This window comes from Pogona vitticeps, chromosome 2 (assembly GCF_051106095.1).
Source record: "Pogona vitticeps strain Pit_001003342236 chromosome 2, PviZW2.1, whole genome shotgun sequence".
NCBI classification, from domain to species: Eukaryota; Metazoa; Chordata; class Lepidosauria; order Squamata; family Agamidae; genus Pogona; species Pogona vitticeps.
The window spans coordinates 297,313,597-297,336,547 of NC_135784.1; the positions used below are offsets into that span (position 1 = coordinate 297,313,597).

At 40.0% G+C, this 22,951-nt stretch overlaps 1 protein-coding gene across 2 annotated transcripts in view; it reads right to left on the reverse strand.

Moving 5' to 3' along the window:
- The window catches only part of ST8SIA3 (ST8 alpha-N-acetyl-neuraminide alpha-2,8-sialyltransferase 3), a 36,990-nt gene that overhangs the window by 8,275 nt on the left and 5,764 nt on the right, over positions 1-22,951 (reverse strand). The window contains exons 2-3 of one of the 2 annotated variants that reach the window (XM_020800281.3): positions 20,166-20,288; positions 1,516-2,073 (exon numbers count right to left, since the gene is read on the reverse strand). In XM_020800281.3, the coding sequence (XP_020655940.1) occupies positions 1,516-2,073; positions 20,166-20,288 (681 nt within the window). The remainder of the gene's footprint in view (positions 1-1,515; positions 2,074-20,165; positions 20,289-22,951) is intronic. The other variant, XM_020800282.3, reaches the window with a different exon arrangement.

Here is a 22,951-nt window from a genome sequence, read left to right on the forward strand (position 1 = left end):
TTAGTTTTCCATTTAGTATCGACATTTGATATTAATGTTGCTAGCCAATATTGGGAATCTTGACAAGATAAAAAGTGAGATAAAAGTGATTTAATAAATATGTACCCCACATTTCCTTTGTCAGGTTTAAAGAAGCCCGGGGTCATCTGTCCAGGAGATGATCCCATACTATTTTTTAGTTAATGAGGAATTTAAACAATTTTACCTCTTGCTCTGAATTAAGATTTCTTTCAGGCTAGCAAGAAAGGGACAGATTGCTCAGGCAGAGGCCTGGATGGTTTCTGAATTTAGCTGGAGACTCATGCAGCCCCAAGATTGCAGATTTTCCACTTATAATCTACAAAACATTTAATATCTCATGGAGCTCCTAATGTAGGTGTCTGTTAATTCAACATCTGTTGACCACATGGAAGGTACTCTTATATCTTAGCTCTCTGGATGATAATGATAGCCCAGGACATGAAAGGTTTTTGCTTAAACCTCGTGTTCTAGCATTGGCCTTTGGTTCCTCAGTCTTCCTTCCACTTGAGAAAGTTTCTTACTCCTCCTTGCAGAACTGCCATAGCTCAGTTGTAGAGTGCCTTGGGTTCAATCCCTGGCATTTCCATGTAAGACTGAAGTCCTATCTGAAACCTGGAACAGTTGCTGTGAGTAAGGGTCAACCATTAGTTAGATGGACTAATGGTCTACTTTTGTACAATATTGTTTCCTTCTCATTAGCTTTCTAGTACTTAGTCCTTGGTTCTTGCCTTCAGTGTCATCTACCTCACCCCTAACCTCACTCATCATTTTGCCCAGTTATTTTTTGTGCTTAGCAGCTTGACCTCACAGCTTGAACAAGTTACTTTTTGACTACAGCGCTCATAATCTTGAAGCCAACATTCTGGAAACTGCAGTCCAGAAAAGTCTCCTTTGCCCCATTTTTTTTTTTTTTTGGCCCACATACTCTTGCCTGAATATGCTGGCATAACACAAATGGTGTAAGTTTCGGAGGCAAATTGCTTTACTTTAAGAAATCACTGGAGACAGTATGTATTGCACACTGAGTTTTACGGCTTGGTATGCAACTCATAATGTCTATGGTGATTTTAAAACCAGGTCAATATGTCTTGTAAAGTTAGTCAATTTGTGAAGACAATTTTGACCATTGTCCTTCATTCCACTCCTAGAACCCCTCAGCTACTCAGAATCCCATGATTAATTGGTCTTGCCTGGAGGTGTTATCCTGCAAGGATTTTTGTAACTGCTAGTACCTAATAATCCTGTCTTAGTATGAATTTTTCTAGACAGGTTTATTCACATTGGATGATGATTTTTTTTGTGTGTGAAGCCACTATGAGCTTTTTAAAGAAAGTGATGCAAATATTTTAAAACAAATAATCCATAAATAAAACAAACAAATTAGCTATGCTCTTTCTTAAAACAGCTTTTGTTTAAAGCTGCTCATCAGTTACACTGCAAACAAAACAAGCAATACACACTATCAAGAAAGTTTCATGCAAGAAGAAGATGCACCTGTTGACATGTTGCATTATATTTCCTGGCCAAGCTAATTGGACTTTTAACTGCCCTCGATGCTCAATAAAGAAGTCCACCAATGTCCTTGTGATGGTTGCCGATGTATGGAAGAAGAAGGCTGGGATCCAGAGAATGGCTCCATCAAGCTTTTTTAAGCTTAGGAAGAAGTTATTGCGATCTTGAATGGTCAAAAGATTGTTGTAGTATTTCTCCAGGATGCTCGGGTTGAAGGTGGTAATGTTGGTTTTCCTCCCAACGTCTTTATGGAATGCTTCAGTTGGAGCAAAATTACAACGGAATACAAAATCGTATTTATCTATTTCCTGTCCACATTGACTGCCCACAAGGATCCCACTATTTCCAACGACGGCGCAAATGTTATAGTGCTTGTTCTGAATTGGTGAGACATCTGGAAGAAGCAACCGGAAGCTATTGCTAATGGAGAAGACATATTTATGGCTGGAGTAATCATAATGCATCAGCTGTCCAATCCGAACCATGCTCTTTGTCAAAGAAAAGTTTTTGATCACATCAACATGCTGAAGAATTTCTCGCCTACAAATAAAACAGAACATTGGCATTAAAATGACAGGCTCTGCATCCTACATCAATTCTGAGTTTGGAAAAGGTGTTTTTTTTTTTTTTTTTTTTTTTTTGTAATTTGAGAACAGAAATCCCAGAACTCCAGTCAGCATAGCTAGTGGATTCTGAGAATTATATTGAAAAAAAATGAACTTTTCCAACTCCAGTTGAATCATTGCCTTTTCGTAAAAAAGGGGGAAAACTGGAGTAGCAGATTAATTTCCTAAAAAAGATACGCTTTCCTATCAGTAGGTGCATGTGCTTTTAAAATAAATCACCATTTAAAATATAAAGGTAGTGCATTTCAAAAGTTTGGATTACCTTGCACTCTGTTTCCCCCCGCCCCCAATGGGTTTTGGTGGTGAGGGACAAGTGGGGATGCTCTGTTCCATTCAGGAATCTTAAGCTTTGTATTTCTTTCAATGTACATAAGTAAAAAACTACAGTCAGGTCAACAATCCATAAGTACCATTAACAGTATCGCCCTTACTCTGAATTATTTCTATGGATGCCCTTGCTTCCTATGCAGATCGTGCATTGAGATGATGTTTTAAGATGAGCCTGTCTCCTTTATATAACTGCCACATTTGAATCATGTTTAGTGGATGGTAGAAGTTCTGTTTCTCTACTCCCTGCAAGCTGGAGCCACATGACCGAAGGCTGCATTAACTTCCCTCCCCCAGTGAGCATTAGGGCCAAATCAGATCTGTTAGTGGATTTTGGCTTTTCCTTCTCCTAGGGAAGAGCAGATTGGGGTGTATTAGTCTAGGATTACTCACTGGGAGAAATGGGCACAGTCTTTTCAGAAAATGTCCACCTCACCATCATAGATCAAAAGCCATCATTACCCCAAAACATACCAATTCTTGACTGATCTTGGAAACTAAGCAGAATGGGAGTTGGTTATTGCAGCCGTGGGCGATCACCAGAAATGACTAGGGATTTCCTAGTGGGAGAGGAAAGGAATCCTGACTGGAATCTGGCAAGGAAGATGGACCAATGACTTGACTCAATGCAAGGCATCTTCCTGTTTCTAAACTTCCTGTTTGCCTGGAAGCATAAGATGAAGGTACCTGTTTCCTCCAGACTAAATAGCAAATTTGGGGTGTGTGAAATTGTTTTTGGGGGGAGGGATTAAAATTAGCTTACATCCCTTGCTCCTGATTCCAGTCATTTCCCACAACTGCTTTTAGCCATGGAAAAACTTGTGGAATCCTCATTCCACAGTCATATCTTTATTCCTAATGCACAAAATACTTAATCAAACAAGTATATTATGCTAAGCAGTACATAATATCTTTAAAAATGTGAGTATGATTTAACTTATAAACCTATTAAACATACTAAAGAATATAAACTATTGATTGCACATTACTTAGCTGCTGTACAGTGAGCCACTTAAAATACCAAAACACATCTACCATCCAGCTATAACTAAAATATCTCCTGTCATGACCTAATTACTAGTCTATTTATTAATATGTCTGGTCCTGAGAAACATGCCAATGCATACATAGTTTTTTGTTGTTGTGCTGAGCCCATAACGTAGTGCAGGGACTAATTTTGCTCGTCTCCTCTTGTGTTTGAGTGGGATCAACTTTGGGAAACCCCCATTCCCCTTTTTGTTCCCCAAAACGTAGAGACAGGCCTTCTTCATAAACGTTTTCTTTTATTTTCAAACACCGGAAAAACTATGAATAACAACTTCAGTTGGACCAACAGGTCCCTCAGTTTCTTTACATTCAACACAACTGTCCCTTCACTTGGGCATCGCAAGAGAGTTCACCATCGGGGGGTTCACTCCAAATAGTTCACGATCTGTGGGTTTTCTTGTGGGCTTCCTCAGACTGGGACATATGGTACTGCAACAGGGGTGTCGAGCCCACTCTCCCTCCGTGAGCGTTTCTGGATGCAGCATCACCACTGGGTTGGCCCCCTTCTTCCACCGATCTTCCTTCTTGGGATAGACAGATACTGTCCATTCCACAGGTTCTGCTTCCCCCAGCTGTACCTCAAATCCTTCCTTTCTTTGCCTTTTCTGCTCTTCTCCCTCTTTCCCTATCTCACTCCCCACAGGTCTCACATTGCGATATTGCTGTCTCCTTTCTATTTCCTCTAGGGGCAGTTTCATTTTAACACACTCTCCTGTCTTCCATTTCTAACCAACCCCATCCTAGAGGAATGTCTTCTTCCTTCACCTTCTTTCCTTTCCTTGTTTCCTCCTCCTTTTCTACCTCTAGCTCTCTTTTCTCTTCTTCCTTCTCCTCAGCCCATGTGACTAGATATCCCTCCAACTCTCTTGACTCTCCCCTTTCTTGCCTCCTTCTCACTCTTCTTTCCAGCTCTTTTTCTCCTCTACTTTCAGTTGGGCCACTGCTGGTATCAGCATATATGCTGTCTCGTATTCCTCTGTTGTGGGCGCTGGAGGGGACACCTCACACTCCTCTTATCTGTTGGGAAGTGGTTCCTCCTCACATGGTGTTATTTCAGTCCCACCTTGCTCTATACATGGCTAATTTGTCTAATCAGTGGCTCTGATGAATAGATTAAGTTCCTGCTGCATGAGAGTGCAGCTATGATCTTGTACTGGCAGAGCAAATCAACATTCTATAAGGCAATTCTAAAAATGGGGGCACCATTCACACTAGTTGGAAAACAGCCTGGACAACTGGTTTGTGTTTAGGTGAGAAGTAGTTAACAGATGAAAAAAGGAGTCAGTTTCTGGAATTTTCCCTGATTGGCATCTCTTTGTGAATGGCAGTGAGCACAAGACGATGTCCTGTAGACCATCTTGACTGCTGCCATTGGTGTTGTCAACATTCAGGCTGCCCTTTGCTATGTAAAGCTCGACAACCATTTTCATATTGTGCCCTTTTCTGGTGTTTTGAGTTGTGGATACAGGAACACAATATTCCACATTCATAAAATGAAGGGTTGCTCTCTCTCTCTCTCTCTCTCTCTCTCTCTCTCTCAAGAACTGAATATGCTCCTGCTTATGCTCATATAAATTTGGTTTCCTTCAAAGGTGACACTGCATTTAAATGTGATACTTGTAGGTAGATCTCCAGTGATTTGAGAACTGACACAGATGCATACCAGATAAGACGGTAACATGTTACTGCGTAAAGGACAGTGATAAATCCAGGGTTTTGAAGGACTGTAAATATGGCACCTTTGTGCCTCTAACTTGTAAAGTATGGGATATGAAAATAAAAATTGTCTTCAGTTGCATGGGATATTCCTGAATGCTTTGTGTAAAATGGAAACAGGAACTCTACCAGGGCTCCCTTTGATAGTTGTGCCCATGCTTGCCATCTTCTGGAGCCAGTTCTGGTCTTGAGAGAAGGTTGGGGAGAATATTCTTCACACTGAGTCCTTAATTCCCTCTCCAAGCTCAGTTGTTATGGTCCCCACACTGATTTCCTAAAATGTTATCAAAGCATGGCATAACTGGAAAGAATCACAGGTATGAAGGAAACATAGCAGCAACAGAAGCTAGTTATCCCACCCTTGATTTTTAATGTTGGATTCCTGCCTATTGGAACTTCAGACCACATAATTCTGGCACAGAATCTTCACGCTTGTGTAGAGCCTCAGTAAGAACATACCAGAGCTTAGAAACTTCCTTGCATCCAATACTCTGAGCCAGATAGAACCTGTTCTGTAGGCTTTATTTCTAAATACCATGATTTAAGGTGGTCCCCTTGCACATTGCCAAAGAGAAAATGCATGGCAAAAAGAGAGAGCCCAGAAGTGTATAATATTAGTACATACTGAGATATGCGCACCTGAAAGGTTAGCAACAATTACAATGATTTGATACATAAAGTCCTATTCTGCCTCTTCACAATGGCAGGGAAGTGACTCAGGAGGTGAAAATTGTCTGGAATCTGAGAGCCAGCTTAAGTATAGAGAAGGTTGGAGGTTGGCCATCAGGTGATGAAAATTAGCTACATCAGCTATAAACACAACAATGGCATGGAACAGTTGTGAAAAGGGATAATCTGGACTGATTGACTCATGGATCTTCAAGGTATTGAATGATTTATATACCATGTTCTATATGGGAATCCCACTCATCCCAATAAAATGTGATTAATGTGGCAGTAGCATTACTGACTGTAGAATACCCTTCTGGGAATTGTACTTAAAAAAGGAAGACCTTTCCCAACATTCTGCATTCCAATATGTTTGAGCAATTCCTTCACTACCTCTCCCCCAACCCTGTTTTTTTTTTAAAAAAGTGAAAAAAAGAGGAATAGAAATACTCTTGAGTATATGCCGTCTTGCATTTTAGATTCACTTAATTCACTGCACCATCTTGATTAGAGGAGTAAGTTGTACAGTAGTTCACTTCTGCTGTCCTGACACTAAGCTCAGGAACCCAGTTACTTTGATGAAATGGACTGGAGTAGGCATAGCCAAATGAACCTAAGAAAGTGGATTTTTACCCCAACACAGTCCTTTGTGAATGCAGAGAAGAGCAGGCAACTTCACACCTACGCCAGTATATGCCTCTCAATATGTACCCTGGAAGACATCATGCTAGCTGCCCCCAAATGCTCTTGATGTTGCCAGTTATGGGGCAAAAATGACATAATGCATCTATTAATTGTACTGTGATGCTTCTAACAGGAGCAGAGAAAGAAGGAACCATTCTGTTGTAGAAAAGCGGAATGATTCTATTTATAAAGGGAAAACAATTGTACATGTACATTGGTGTGGATGGCAATGAATGTATCCGATGGATGCCAATTTGGGTCATGCGGTCACTTTGTTTATCTAGCCCCCTTTATTGTCACTCACAGTTCCCTTTTCTAATGTCCATGGAAACCCAAAGAATGTGTTGGTCTCAGCTCTTCACCACTTGAAGCTGATTCAGACCTGATAAGGCTGGTATTCGTGAGCACATGTTCTACCACTTTTTAAAAATTAGACTTTATTTGTAAGGTCCAAAACGAAACTGCTAGAGCAGAGTAGAAGGGCTATTTGTTCTGTTCCTTTGTCTAGTGGAGTTAATCCGCTCACAATCTATGGGAGGGTCTTATCCGTTGTGGCTCCCATCATGTGGAACAAGGTCCCCATTCTTATAAAATAGGTTCCCTGCTTGTTGGATTTTTTTTTACTACAATGACCAGAATTCAACGGAGTTACTCCAGCTTGAATTATGGTGGGTTTTAGCAAAAACAACAACAACAACAAAAAAACCCAAATCCAAGTTCTCAGAGGAGTTTCAGGAGCCTCACTTGTCACTCGTTCTTTGTCAAGGCACTCTCTGCAGAGAGCATAGTCAACCAGGTAAACTGAAGTGCTGTTGTTTTCAACTCATATAAGAGGCAGTCTGAAGATGGGAATGCTTTGCCTCTTTGCTTGAACCCCTTGGGGGGGGGGCTCCCTGAATTGAGTAGCCTCAGTACTGCCACTTTTGCATACTGAAAGCAACAGCAGAAAGAACATGACGGGCACACTTTACTCGTTATGCGTTGGCTCTATAAGTTTTAAGAATATGTGAATAGGGCTTCCTGCATAAACCATGTTTTCCCCTCCATCCAAATTTATTTTATTTATATTTATTTATTTATTCAACTTATATGCCGCCCACTCTACCCAAGGGTCTCTGGGTGGCTCACAATTGAAAACAATTAAAATGCAAAATTTAGACAGTAAAAATCCTTAGATTGGATACTGATTTTATTTATATTAGGTTTACAAACATAATCGGAATAAGAGGAGACTGGACAAATACATAATGTCATTTGTGGGTTTTCTGAGCATAACTTTTAAAGCCACAGACTTAGTAGCTACTAAATGACATTAATCTCTCTTAGAGATGGCAAACTGATAGAATAAATGGAGTGTATTTATGCAAATAGTACTAGGAAGGAACATGGTTATGAGATCAAGGAAGGGGGATAAAGAGAATATAAATGGACTCCTCCCCTTTCTAAAATTGTATTTCCATTTCATTATTGCTTTCAGCATTGCTACCTTAAAAATAAACTGGGTGCTTTGTTTGTTTCAAAAATTGATTTGTGATTTAGTGCAGTTCGAAATGTTTTATGATGAAATGTATATTCATGGTTATTGGTATGGTTCTACCCTTACGAGGTTTAGAAGAGATCTGTTGAAATTAATAGGACTTAAGGTGGTCATGACTAACTTTAACTATGTCATATTGATCTCAGATTTTAAGCATGAATAAGGATCCAATTTATTAGCCTAAATCTAATTGTTAGTTCCAGCTAGAGTAGACCCACAGAATCAATGAGAACTTGTGAGCCCAACACTTATGTAACTTTCATGGGTTCAGTGACTCTACTTTACATGAGATCAACAATTTGATTTAGGCTGTTATGTACAAGTTGGCTTGGCCACTGAGTCACCAGGATGGGCTAGAAATACATTAAATATAGGTGAATCATGGTTATTTTACTTGTTTCAGATATTTGTGAAAGAGAGGGAGGACAAACTGGGAAAAGATAGATTGCACTGAAGTTTGTGATCAGAGGCAATGTGCTGAATCTAGATGTGGAAACATGATTCACCTAGATGATCAATCATATGCACATGTGAATGTGCCCTTGGGCTGACTACAGGTATCTATGAAGAGGATTGGCTTTGAGTTCAGATTTCAGTCTTTGGAATTCATGCTTTCTTATTTCCTTCTTCCGATATGCATGAAGAACTCTTCTCTCAGTTGGCCATTGGTAGCACTAGAACTTGACCTGTTGTGCTGCTCCTGCTTTCATGTTTAATTCTGAAATGCTGTTAATGTTCCAAACACAAAGTGATAATCCATAAAATCTGGTATTAGGAAGGGGGCAAAAATGGGGAAAGAAGAGCTGATACTGCAAATGGCAACTCGGGAATTTGGAAAGGGGCAAAGCTTAGGTGGACATAAATTCTGCAATGCAACAGTCACAGGCAAACAGATTCCCTAATTCAAGCCATTTCACTCCCCCCTGAAAGCTTTATGTAAACCCCCATTAGACATATTTTTGCAAAGAAAGACCCATATTGCACATACCTGAAGAATATTTGAAGCCAGAACATTTTGTAACAAGTGTCGATACCTTTCCTTTAGCTCTATCTCTAAATCTAGATGTGTTATGTCTCACTCTTGTGTATAATTGGACATTTAACTTGAATTCTCCATGAAAGGAACCTGGATGTGACCTTCTGTAAATATGCCTGAGAGTCTCATGTTCATTGTTGCAATGGATTAAAGCATGTGAAACACTTATTAATTCTTTAGGGAATAACAATTCAGTACCTTCAATTTCCTTCCACCTGAAAAGATGGGTACATGGATGCACATACTCCATCTAAAAGCCAGATTTCTTCTAGGCGTGCATGTTATTTTATGCTCAAAGCAATAAAAACATGGAAAGCTTGTTGAAAAGCAGCCATGACAGTTGCTTTATTTTTGGGTGAGAAATGGTTAACTGAGAAAAAAAGGAGTCCAATTCTGGGATTTCCCCTCACTAGGTGTCTCTTTGTGAATGACAGTGAGTAACAAAAGGGGATCCTCTAGACCATCTTGACTGCTGCCATTGTTGTTGTCAACATCCAAGTTGCTCTTTGCTATGTAAAGCTTGGAATCAATTTTCCTGCTGGAAACAACAATCTGAGGCTGCAAAGCAACATCAAACCATTTCCTGGCATTTTGAATCACTGATGTAGAAGCAATATCCTATGTTATTAAACCAGATTTTTTTTGGGGGGGGGAGGAGGATTGAATTATCAGTAGTACTTCAGACAGTTCACTTGAAGAAACGTATTTTCAAGTTTCACACATATAAAATGAGTTGTTTTGCTGAGTAGTAAAGAAACTGGCAAAATGAAGACTCTGGGCACTGATGTTTAGTTGCCAGTCTCTTTTAGATGGCAAAGAAGACATTTGAGTTTGAGACTGTAACCTGACTATTAGTTACACCATTGTAAACTGGATCCAGGCATCAGAAATAATCAATTTAAATGAATAAAATATCTCCCTTTTTTAGGTTCTAAGGCTCCCTAGGGCTCCATTTTGGGAACCTTGGAATGGGATGGAACTCTTAATAGTCAATAACTGTGACAGGTCATAATTCTCAAGCAAGCCTTTATATCAGTAACATGCTTGAAGTTTTGAAGTGAGTGCTTTGAAATGAATATCACCACTTGGCTCTTAAAGCAGTGTTTATCTGTCTCCCCTTTGCAGACATTTAATTACTTAATATACTATTTGGGGAATCATACAGTCAATTAAAACTTTCCTCTAACATGAACCTCCTTCATGGATTGCTGCCCTGTCATGGTGAAGGGGCTTGAGTAACTCAGGGAAGCTATGGGCTATGCCGTGCAGGGACACCCAAGACGGACAGGTCATAGTGGAATGTTCTGACTAAATGTGATACACCTGGAGCAGGAACTGGCAAGCCATTCCAGTATCTTTGCCAAGAAAACTCCATGGACAGAAACAAAAGGCTAAAAGATATGACACTGGAAGATGAGCCCCTCAGGTCGGAAGGCATCCAACATGCTACTGAGGAAGAGCGGAGGACAAGTACAAGTAGCTCCAGAGCTAATGAAGTGGTTGGGCCAAAGCTGAAAAGATGCTGAGTTGCGGACATACCTGGAAGTGAAAGGAAAGTCCGATGCTGCAAAGAAAAATACTGCATAGGAACCTGGAATCTATGAATCTTGGTAAGCTGGATCTGGGCGCCAGTGAACTAAAATGAACGGGAATGGGCAAATTCAATTCAGATGATTATCATATCTACTATTGTGGGCACAAATACCGTAAAGAAATAGAGTAGCCCTCATAGTTGACAAAAGAGTGGGAAAGGCTGTACTGGGATATAATCTAAAAAAATTATAGAATGATTTCAATATGAATCCAACATCAGAATAAGCCAAGTTTATACACCAACCACCAATGCTGAAGAGGCCGAAAATGACCAATTCTATGAAGACTTACAACACCTTCTAAAACTGACACCAAAGAAAGATGTTCTTCTCATTCTAGGGGATTGGAATGGTAAAGTAGGGAGTCAAGAGATAAAAGGAACAACAGGTAAGTTTGGCCTTGGAGTTCAAAATGAAACAGGGTAAAGGCTAATAGAGTTTTGTCAAGAGAACAAGCTGGTCATCACAAACACTCTTTTCCAACAACACAAGAGGCAACTCTACACATGGACATCACTAGATGGGAAATACCGAAATCAGATTGATTATGTTCTCTGCAGCCAATGATGAAGAAGCTCAATACAGTCAGCAAAAACAAGACCTGGAGATGATTGTGGCTCTGATCATCAGCTTCTCATAACAAAATTCAAGGTTAAACTGAAGAGAGTAGAAAAAAACACTGGGCTACTCAGGTATAATCTAAACCAAATCCCTTATGAATACACAGTGGAAGTGAAGAACAGATTTAAGGAACTAGATTTGGTGGACAGAGTGCCTGAAGAACTTTGGATAGAGGCTCGTAACATTGTACAGGAGGCAGCAACAAAAACCATCCCAAAGAAAAGGAAATGCAAGAAAGCAAAGTGGCTGTCCAACAAGGCCTTACAAATAGGAGAGACGAGAAGGGAAACAAAATGCAAGGGAGATAGGGAAACCAGAGTACAGGCTGATGTCCTCTGAACATGCTGGCCACAGAGACTGGCAAAACGTCAGGAAGAACAACCTTCAGAACACAGCCAAAGAGCCCGAAAAACCCAGAACAACCATGAGATAGGGAAACTTTCAGAAAATTGAATGCAGACTTCCAAAGAATAGCAAGGAGAGACAAGAGGGTCTTCTTAAATGAACAATGCAAAGAAATAGAGGAAAATAACAGAAAAGGAACAACCAGAGATCTTGGATTGGAGATATTAGAGGAACATTTTGTGCAAAGATGGACATGATAAAGGACAAAAATGGGAGGGACCTCACAGAAGCAGAAGACATCAAGAAGAGGTGGCAAGAATACACAGAGGAATTATACCAGAAAGATCAGGATGTCCCAGACAAACCAGACAGTGTGGTTGCTGATCTTGAGCCAGACATTCTGGAGACTGAAGCCAAGTGGCCCTTAGAAAGCATGGTTAATAACAAGGTCATTGGGGTGATGGCATTCCAGTGGAACTATTTAAATCTTAAAAGACGACGCAGTTAAGGTGCTACACTCAATATGCTAGCAAGTTTGGAAAATTTAGCAGTGGCCAGAGGATTGGAAAAGATCAGTCTACATCCCAATCCCAAAGAACGGCAGTGCCAAAGAATGCTCCAAATATTGTACAATTGCACTCATTTCACACGCTAGCAAGGTTATACAGTACTCAAAATCCTACAAGGTAGGCTTCAGCAGTATGTGGACCGAGAACTCCCAGAAGTACACGCTGGATTTTGAAGGGGCAGAGGAACTAGAGACCAAATTGCTAACATGTGCTGCATTATGGAAAAAGCCATCGAGTTCCAGAAAAACATCTATTCTGCTTCATAGACTACCCAAAATCCTTTGACTGTGTTGACCACAACAAACTATGGCAAGTCGTTAAAGAAATGGAAGTGACTGACCACCTTATCTATCTCCTGAGAAATCTATATGTGGGACAAGAAGCAACAGTTAGAACTGAATATGGAACAACTGATTGGTTCAAAATTGGGAAAGGAGTACGACAAGGCTGTATATTGTCTCCCTGCCTATATATGCAGAATACATCGTGTGAAAGGCAGGACTGGATGAATCCCAAGCCGGAATTAAGATTACCGGAAGAAATATCAACAACCTCAGATATGCAGACACTCTGATGGTAGAAAGTGAGGAGGACTTAAATAACCTCTTAATGAGGGTGAAAGAGGAAAGTGCAAAAAATGGTCTGAAGCTCAACATAAAAAAAGCTAAGCTCATGGCCACTGGCCCCATCACCTCCTGGGAAATAGGAGGGGAAGATATGGAGGCAGTGACAAATTTGACTTTATATTCGCGAAGGCTTTCACGGCTGGGATCTAATGGTTGTTCTGGGTTTTTCGGGCTCTTTGGCCATGTTCTGAAGGTTTTTCTTCCTGATGTTTCGCCAGTCTCTGTGGCCAGCATCTTCAGAGGACAGCAACCTGTACTCTGGACAGAGTGCCCATCGTCAGAGGACAGGTTGCTGTCCTCTGAAGGTGCTGGCCACAGAGACTGGTGAAATGTCAGGAAGAACAACCTCCAGAACATGGCCAAAGAGCCCGAAAAACCCAGAACAACCATTAGATTTGACTTTCTTGGGCTCCATGATCACTGTAGATGGTGACAGCAGCCACAAAATTAAAAGAGGAAAGCAATGACAAACCTAGACAGCATCTTAAAAAGCAGAGACATCACCTTGCCGACAAAAGTCCGCATAGTCAAAGCTATGGTTTTGCCGTTAGCGATGTATGGAAGTGAGAGCTGGACCATAAAGAAGGCTGACCACTGAAGAATTGATGCTTTTGAATTGTGGTGCTTGAGGAGACTCTTGAGAGTCCCCTGGACTGCAAGGAGATCAAACCTATCCATTCTGAAGGAAATCCACCCTGAGTGCTCACTGGAAGGACAGATCCTGAAGCTGAGACTCCAGTACTTTGGCCATCTCATGAGAAAAGAAGACTCCCTGGGAAAGACGCTGATGTTAGGAAAGTGTGAAGGCAAGAGAAGAAGGGGACGACAGAGGATGAGATGGTTGGACAGTGTCATTGAAGCAACCAACATGGATTTGACCCAACTGCAGGAGGCAGTGGAAGACAGGAGGGCCTGGCGTGCTCTGGTCCATGGGGTGATGAAGAGTCAGACATGACTTAATGACTAAACAACAACAGCTAACATGAACAAGGCTAGTAAAATCACCATTATGATTACTATTTGCTCATCTTTGAGAGAAAAACGAAACAACTCCTGGTTTTAGTTTTTCATTACTTATTTGCTTTATTGCATGCTGCTCATATTTTTAAAAGCTGCAGTTGGAAACAGGTGGTCTGCATGACACTGGCAAGGCTGACAGAAACATCAGCCTTGTGTTGAGTTAACATTGAAATTCCTTGTTTGTTTTGGCCTCTCGTGTAAAGATGAGAAACTGTGGAAACCTTGTTCGCATACTGTGAGTGGGCAAGGTTTTTTGTGTGTGGTTTTCTTAATCAACTATTTTTCTTCATTTTTTTTCAGTACTATAACTTTTTTTTGGTTGCAAACTAAAGTGAGACTGCACAACCAAGATGTATACTGCAAATCAAACAAAATGTCAAATAGTACCGAGATGATGAAGAATCCTATGCGGGTTTTAAAATATTTATCGAGGTGTCTCATCAAGTAAAGACATCTTAAACCAACTGAAGAATTTAGCAAACGTTCATCACCATCATCATTTTAGAACTGCAGAGCCAGAAGGAACTCAATGGATCATCAAGTCCAGTCCCTTGTCTAGGAGGCACAACGAGGAACGCAATTTCCAGTCTCTGGCTCCGTAACCAGATGCTTAAGTCAGCAGTTTTCATCTTCTCTTGATGATTTTCTTCTATCTCTTTTCTAAAGTTCAGCCATACATACAATCATGACATCACATTATAAATGGCATCCACCAATAATTTGCAGTGATGGTGTTTGGAAAAGTAATTTTTTTTAACTACAGCTTTTAGAATTCTTCAGCCAGCATAGTCTATTGGTTTCTGGGTACTGACATTCAAAATGCAACTTTTCCTAGCGCTGGGAGTGGGGATAGAGCAACTTGTGCAACATGATGATGCAATGTTACATTACACAGTAAATGAAATCAATGATTATCACATCTTTTTTACATAAAGTTTTCTGTTGCATGCTTCCTTGGTCATTTTATAATAAGTAAATAAATAATAGGTAAGAATGGTAAGAACGGGTAAACAGTTTCTCCTGTTATTATTCTTCCTGACTTTAGTTGATGCCTCCAAGCCTACTTCGTTAAAAGCATCATGATATAGGGATAGAGAATCTCATGAAAAGTTGTCATGTGTATTTTGGAGGCCATAATACTAGGAAGATGGCTCAAAACTTAAGAGGCAGGGCCTAGGAATATTTTACTATCTAACAAGCATGCAGGCTTGTGGTACATCAAGGACAGAAAACCTCAGGATCCAGATGTAGGTATGTTGTATTTCCAGTTTGGCCCATAAGACTTTCATGGTTGTATTTCCAGTTTGGCCCATTACACAGTCATGGTTTCCAGCTTGTACAGTTCCCGCTCCTGATTCTAAATAATTGAAATTATTTCCCTAATATTTGATCAGCCTTAAGAGTTATCAGCTAAAGATGCTGGTTCCAGCGTTCTTCCATTGGTACTTGCTGTCACTGGAATATGCTCTTTGTGGATGTCTCTGAATTTGAGAGAAGTCTGAAGGCAGCTCCTCAATGTGATAGATTATTCTGAAGAGAGGAGCCGGTTTTAAAAATCGCTTGTGTATCTTGCCTAAACAAGGATTTGAATCTCAATCCACCTTGAAGCACAAGTTTAGTGCTCTGTCCAGTAAACTGGATGTTAATGTTTCGGTGACAGGCAGGTGGACATTTGCACAGGTAAAGCTACTGTACAAATTGCACCTTTTTCCAGAGATGTCTGATCAGGCTATCGTGATGTATATGCCTTACTTACTGTATTTTCTGTGTATAAGACTATACTTTTGTCTAAAATTTTTAGACTAAAAATTGACTAAAAAAATTTAGACTAAAAATTATACATGGAAGTAAGCTGAGGAGAGTACAAAAACAAGAGGAGGAAAAAGCAGGGATCAAATTGTTCCTGCAAGGCTATGATCCCTGTTTGCCCCTCCACTTGCTAATCCTTAGCAAAAGGAAAGCAGGGATCAAAGTGCTGCAGGATTGCTTTAATTCCTGCTTTCCCCTTTGCTTGCTAAGTCCCATAGGGCTTAACAAAAGGAGGGGGGAAGAATCAAAGCAATCCCATGGCTGTATAATGGGAAAAGGGATCAAAATGATCTTGCAGTTGCGGGATTGCTTTGATCCCTTTCCCTCTCCTTTCGCTAAGCCCCATGGGGCTTAGCACGAAGGGAGAAAGCAGGGATCAAAGTGATCCTGCAGCACTTTGATACCTTTACACTTGCTAAGCCCCACTTAAATTTCTTAACCTTCTGTTAGAAAGTGAGGGACATCTTATACATGAGGGTGTCTTATACACGGAAAAATGTGGTATATCTTGCTTGGATTACTGCAACACACTGTTTGTGAGGCTGTTGTTTGTTCTTTATTTTTGTTTGGAAGTTGTTTTAATCATAATAGTTTTTAATATCATAGATTTTACAGAATTTTTAATACCTTAATTTATGCATTTTCATCCCCACTACCACTGTTTTCTAAGCTGCCTTGAGTCCTTTGAACTTGCAGAAAGGCAGGGTATAAATAAAGAAACACAAGTAAAATAAGAAATTGCTTGTTATCCTCAAAGGTCTGGAGCAAAGTCTCTGTCTTTCTAAATGTGAAAAATTAATCATTCCTAGAAGGTTGCAGTGGGGGACAGGGGAGGGTGAGAGAAGTGCATAATTATTCCCCTGCTGGATGTTTTCTTATTCAAACATCACCCCAGGGGTCTGTTCCTATGTAGGTTTCCTACATAACTGCATGCAGTTACATGAGACATTTAAAGGAGGTCTATAGGACTTAAATTATGTTAACAAGTGGCTCTCCCAAAGAATTCTGGGAGATCTATTTGTATTTTTATGAGAAGGAGTGTTGTGTCTTCTAAGAGCAGATACTTTTAGCACTGCTTCTAAATTAACATCTCAGGATTCTTTGGAAGAAACTTGGACTGTTTAGTTGTTATAATAGATATAAATGTGTTCTAGAGATCTTCTCCATACTACCTCTAACCTTTGTCTTTAATAAGAGGCTAAGAATGGTGGCGATGTCTACAGACTCATTATTGGCATGACACGTACAACTATTCAAAACTCTTTTGATAGTTTTCAAATAGTTAAATGCATGTTAACCATCAGGTCTTGGCAGTAATTGGTTACAAACATTTAGTTGCAAGTAATTCATTTTACAATGGTGAAATTATAGCTGAGTTAGATTGCAATTATATTTTGATGAGGGGCAGCTCCATTCCTTTTGTGTGATAACTGTAACTTTTCAGTTGTTCTTCTAGTTAGGGAGAATCATTTCACGAAACACCACAGGAGTATTGCATGCATCATGATGATGCTTTGTGTGGTAGTATGGGTGCTGAGGCAACAAGGAGGTGGGCAGGGGGACAGTTGTGCACTACCAGTTTTGTCACATCCAGATTTTTTTAAAGCAACTGAAAAGCTAACTACTGCAGTTACAGTATTTTTGAAAAACAAGGAGGTAAAATCTGACTTTTGAAATGGCATCTGTAACAGTAGCGAATAACATTTGGGGGCCCTGGACCCATAATTATAACTAATTGCTTTCTAAACACAATGCTCCCAACTCTGTTAATCATTGTTAAGAAATATGTCTGCAAACACTTTAGCCACAATTATGCTAACCAGCTTCATTTTAAAGCCCAGTTATTCCATATGATAATTAAGACACTTGCAAGGTTTTCCCCTCTAATAGCCTTTGTTAGCAGCACAAAGCCTCAGGTACTCATTCACCGTCTCTTAACAGATACTCTTGGTGGGAGTTTTCTTCTCTGACAGCAATTTGTCTTGGAGTAGCTAGCCGTGCAGCGCACAGAAGACGGCAGGAAGATTCCATGGAAACAAGTCAGCCCTGTAACCTTCTGACAGCTAGATGCAACAACCAAATTGAAATGGAGGAGACTCTTGGCCGCTGAATGAAATTTCATATTGTGCTGTTGTCTGCCATACAAAAGTACATCAAAATGGAATCTGAGCTGATGACATGCCTAACCCAAATGCTATTGTGTTTCCTTCTGCCTTTCAAATTTTAAAAGCCATGGAATCCACCATCTACCCATTTCGCTGTGCTAGCCCAATGATATTGTAAAAGAATCCGTCAACATGCCCACTTTGACCCCAGATACAAAACTGCTTGCTTCTTCCCCATATCCCCATTTCCCCTTTGATCCCAGAGCTTTGTGCCTTATTTCACCTAAGTTTATTTTCCCTGACTCTAGAGGCTCACCCCCAAAGAAGGTGTCTTGGGGCTGGAAGTGTCTGATACAGCTGAACGTCTTGTTCCTTGAAAATCATACGCAGTAATTTCTGGTAATTCTGTGCTTTTTCCTGACCTTGTGTAGGAGCCCTAGTTTACCAGTCACCCAGATGGACAGATTCACCAAACTTTAAGAGAATTCTATATCCTCTCCTCATTCCGTTGTCACTTTCTACATGTACAAAGCTATGTGCTGCAAAGGAGTCTTTCCTGCTCCAGTACAGGCCCTACAGAGAAGAAAGAGCCCAGGAAAATAGAGGTTTTCACTCATATGGTTAGCTTACACAGGAGCAGGAGCCTCTCCTCTGCAGACACGTATCTTTTTATGTGTGGAAATTGACAATGGGGAGGACAGGAGAGGGGCAGTAAGCTTCCTTTGAAACATGGGAGGTCTGTCCCTGGAGGAAATAACTGAATAGGATTTTGTTCTCTCTCAATCAAGATCAAGGTCAATAAGAAGCTCTGAGAATATGCATATTTCTCAAAGCTCCGCTACTTTCAGGAGCAAATTCTACCCTCCTTGCTTCAACCATGGTTAAGAAAAAAGTTCACAACCACATTAGCCATGGTTAAGAACAACTAGCTGTCTTTTAAACCAGAAACTTGAAAAGTTTAGCTAAACTGGAAACTTGGTTAGACTTTCCATGTGATTATATTCTGTGCCAACATAACCTTTAGCTGTGATTATTGGGGGGTGGACAGAGAAATTTGCCCAAGGAACTATGGATGTTGGGAAGAAGCATGCAATTTTTTAAATCTTTAAATCTATTATAGGCATTTTTTTAAGGCTGCCTCAGTCATTTCCAAGACATTTTACAAGCAAAAATACATTAAGTTGCAAACCAAACAAAACATAATATATAGTCTCGAATAGATCTCCTAATTAGCTAAGGATACATTAGCATTATGCCCATATAGTTCATTCAGTTGGATCAAAATGCCGGTTTTTCATAATAGTGTGGGATAGAGACTGTATCTTGGATAGAATTGGCAGCAATCAAGCAGAAGCACTGACAGTTCAAAAGTGACTCTTTTCAAATGTACTAGAGACAACATGATAAAACCATAAGGGGGAAAACCCAGCATTTCCACTTGCTTGTATTCGACACAGTGTGTGCTCTTGGCAGGGAGGCAATGGATTGAGTCGAATCTGGCCATTTATAGACCCACAATATGATGTCAGTCCTATGACGTGATGCCTCTGTATTTTCAGGATTCTGATGCTTTCTACACCAATGGAAAGAGTTGGAGGAAACTGGAAAATCTTCCCCTTCTAAACTCCAAAGGAAAATTAATGGCTAAGGAGAGAATCAATGGAATAATGTGCTGCATAAACTAACCTTCCATCGAAGTGTGACTTCTAGAGATGCAGGACTGTGATGTCTCGCACTCTGCAGTCAGTTGGAAGACTGAAAGTTCCAGGAAGTTCTCTTTCAGCCTCTCTAGAGGGCTGATCTAGATGTTTCTGAAAGCCATCAGTGTAACTGAGAGCAGGGGAAGGAGGGGTATTGCAGAAAGCTATAAATGGACTGCATGGAAGAAACTGGAATTTGTCGAATAAATGTTGAAACAGAATCAGGAATGGAACACACTCTTTTGAAAAAAAACAACCAAGTATTTTGCTACAGATCTGCGGGAATAATAGCACAAATTCTGGCTTCGTGTCCTGGTATAACCTCTCTCTCTTCTTCTCTGAAATGGCTTAAGAGGCAATTAAAACATTTGGAAACATAAGAACTGCTGAATTGCAGGACAAAACCTTTCTTCAAGCTTTGGTAATTTATTCCTAGCTGAATCTGAATGCAGCTTGATATTCTGTAAAACTCCCAAGAGCACACACACTGTGTGTTGCCAAATAATTAGGCTAATAATAAAATAATAAAGCGATTGCAGTCTCAATGCTTAAAGACTTCAAGTGTTTAGATTGTTTTACTGGGTTTTTCTCCATCTCTCTCACCTTTGCTGCAAGAACGCTGTTCTGTTGAATTTCCATTTGGGAGCTTTATTCTGAAGCCCATGGTTCAAGGAGTTGGTATTGGGTACAAAGGAAGGATCTAGGAACTTCAGTGCAAACTGGGACCTGAAAAGGATCACATACCCACACCATCAGTAAGTGCACCCCAACCTTTAAGGGCCCAACTAACCTATTTTAGGATACCTGGTCTAGTGAAGTAGATAGAGTAATGGACTAGGACTCAGGAGACCCAGGTATGCTTCCCTGGCTCTGCCATGGAAACTCATTGAGAGGGGTGGAACTGGTAACAACATTCCTCAAAATCCTCACTTACCTTGAAAACCCTCTTAGGGTCACAAGAAGAGTTTGGATTTGATTGCACATAACAAACAATCTATTATGGCCTAGAATAATGAACAAATCCAGGTTATCTTTATTGTCAGACAGACAAAGATGATCTATGGCACATGATGAAATCAAAGCTTAGATGCATCTCACTGATTTCTACTCCAGGTGGATAACTGAGTTACAGCTGGACTGAATGCATTGTCAAAGACACATAATACTGTATTTTTATATACAAAGAAATCACCAACCTCGCCCATGGGGTGAGCATTCAAAATCTTACAGACCAAAAGCTATAGATACCTTATACTACTAGATTACATCCATCTCAACCAGTAATAGAACACATGCAGGCACTGGGCTGTTTTCTGTTCTGATGGGAGACCACTGTGTTCTATTACTGGTTGAGATGGATGCCTAAAAACTGTGTGATATAATGGAAGCATATCATGTATCACCTGAACCTATCCAGTCTTCTCTGACCTTGAAAACTAAGCAGGGTTGGGCTGGTATTGGACGGGAGACCATGAAGAAATGTCAGAATATTGGAAAGGGATGTAGCACAGCGTTAGACCATGTTCTTTGTGGAGAGAAATTCCAGTGTTCAGTTCCCAGTATTTCCACACCAGGTTTGAAAAATTCCTGCCTTAAACTTTTAGAAGTAAGTATCCAATAAGGGTCCAACTTACTATTAAGCAATGTTTGTGTTCCTCCTCCTTCTATCCTAATTTTTGTGCTCCACACTTTTAGCTGCTTCCCTTACCTCCTCAGTTCCTCTTTCTTGATCATTTTCCTTCCATTCACCCCCAAGAGCTTTCTTCTATGGCTATAATAGCTAAGGGAGGCGCAGTTCAAAAAACTCAAATGTTTCTGATCCAAGCTCCCTAAGTGCTTCTCTTCTCTGTAGTTGGAGATCATATATATGCTAACAGCAATTTCAGATATCTGAGTGTTGGCCCTAAAACAGCACCATTTATACCCAAGAAGGACATATAAGAATTTCTGCAAAAATACAGGAAGCTGTGAATAGATACACTGTAGAATCATGTAGCAGATCCTCCTGGACACTGCAACCACAGTATAGATTAGCACAGTCTCCTACTGATTAGTGTATAGTCCTGACTACAACTCCCAGAATTCCCAGATAGTACACAGTGATGATGGGAGTTTTGATTTCACTCTTTGGGTGGGCTTTGAGTATTGTTCCAAGTAAAAAGCTAATGGGATGAGCTTTTTACTTGGAACAATATAGAGGTACATTCAGATTTACGAAAAGTTACGCGAACATGTAAAGTCAGTTTCTGATGGCCTGCAGGAATCTTTGGCTTCAAATGAACTGAGTTTAAACAAACTAACCAAGTTTAAAAGTGAACTGTGGAATGTTCACAAGCAAAACCCAACTTTATTATGTGCATAACAGGAATGAGAAAGTTACATTTTTCCATTTCTATCCTACCTTTCTTTTTCCTAAGTGCAAACTGGCAAAACTAAAACCTGACAGTATAAAAAATTAACTAATTAAACAAAAGAATCAATATAGACTCTTTGTATACAGTTTTCTTGACAAAAATCTAGCACCATTTAAATTGATTTAACATTTGCTCTTTTTCCCCCTCACTGAATCAAATTTTAGGCACCGGTGAGCCTATTTGGTGACAATGTTTTATAACTATACCACCACAATAATTACCTGTTTGGCACAGGTAACAGTCTTATTTCAGTAGGAACATGTCTCTTTTTCTCAAGAAAAATACACAGATCTTTTAAATAGTTCTTGTGAAGGAGGGTGTTCATATAAATACATGCAACAATAAATCAGTTAAGCTAATTCAAACATTATATTTTTCCAAGAAACTCTTTCATGTAGGCATACATCTTCAGGTCTGATGATAAGTTCTTGTCTCTGTATCCTTGTCTACATATACAACATATAATTATTTCTATGGGAGTTTTACATAGCTAAGATCTGCACATTCTAAAATGCTTGAAACATGTGCAAAAATCACTTTGCCTCATGTCCATATGGGTGTAGTCATAAGGTCTGATCTGCTACATGTGAGCTTCTCACTGTTAAAATGCATGAGCTTTAATCAGAAGCATATAATAGTAGGTTCAAGCACATTAAAACTTATGCAGCTGCAGAAGACCTGGTTGCTAGAGTTGCTACAGAAATGTTTGATTTCAAGGAGTGAATGGGAAATAATGCACTGACTTACTCACTAGAGGCCACCTGAAATACCCAGAAGCCTAAAGTCTTCTCCATGACATGGCTATAACATAGTGCTAATTTAGAGGGCAAGACCTGAACCAGTGGCTTCGATATTACAAGAAGACAACATTCAACAAAGCACTAGCAAGAATCTCCTGAGAGGCTGAGCTGCTAAACATTAGAATAGCTCAGATTCTCCTCTATAAGCATTTTTAAGCAGAGGCTGGAATGCCAC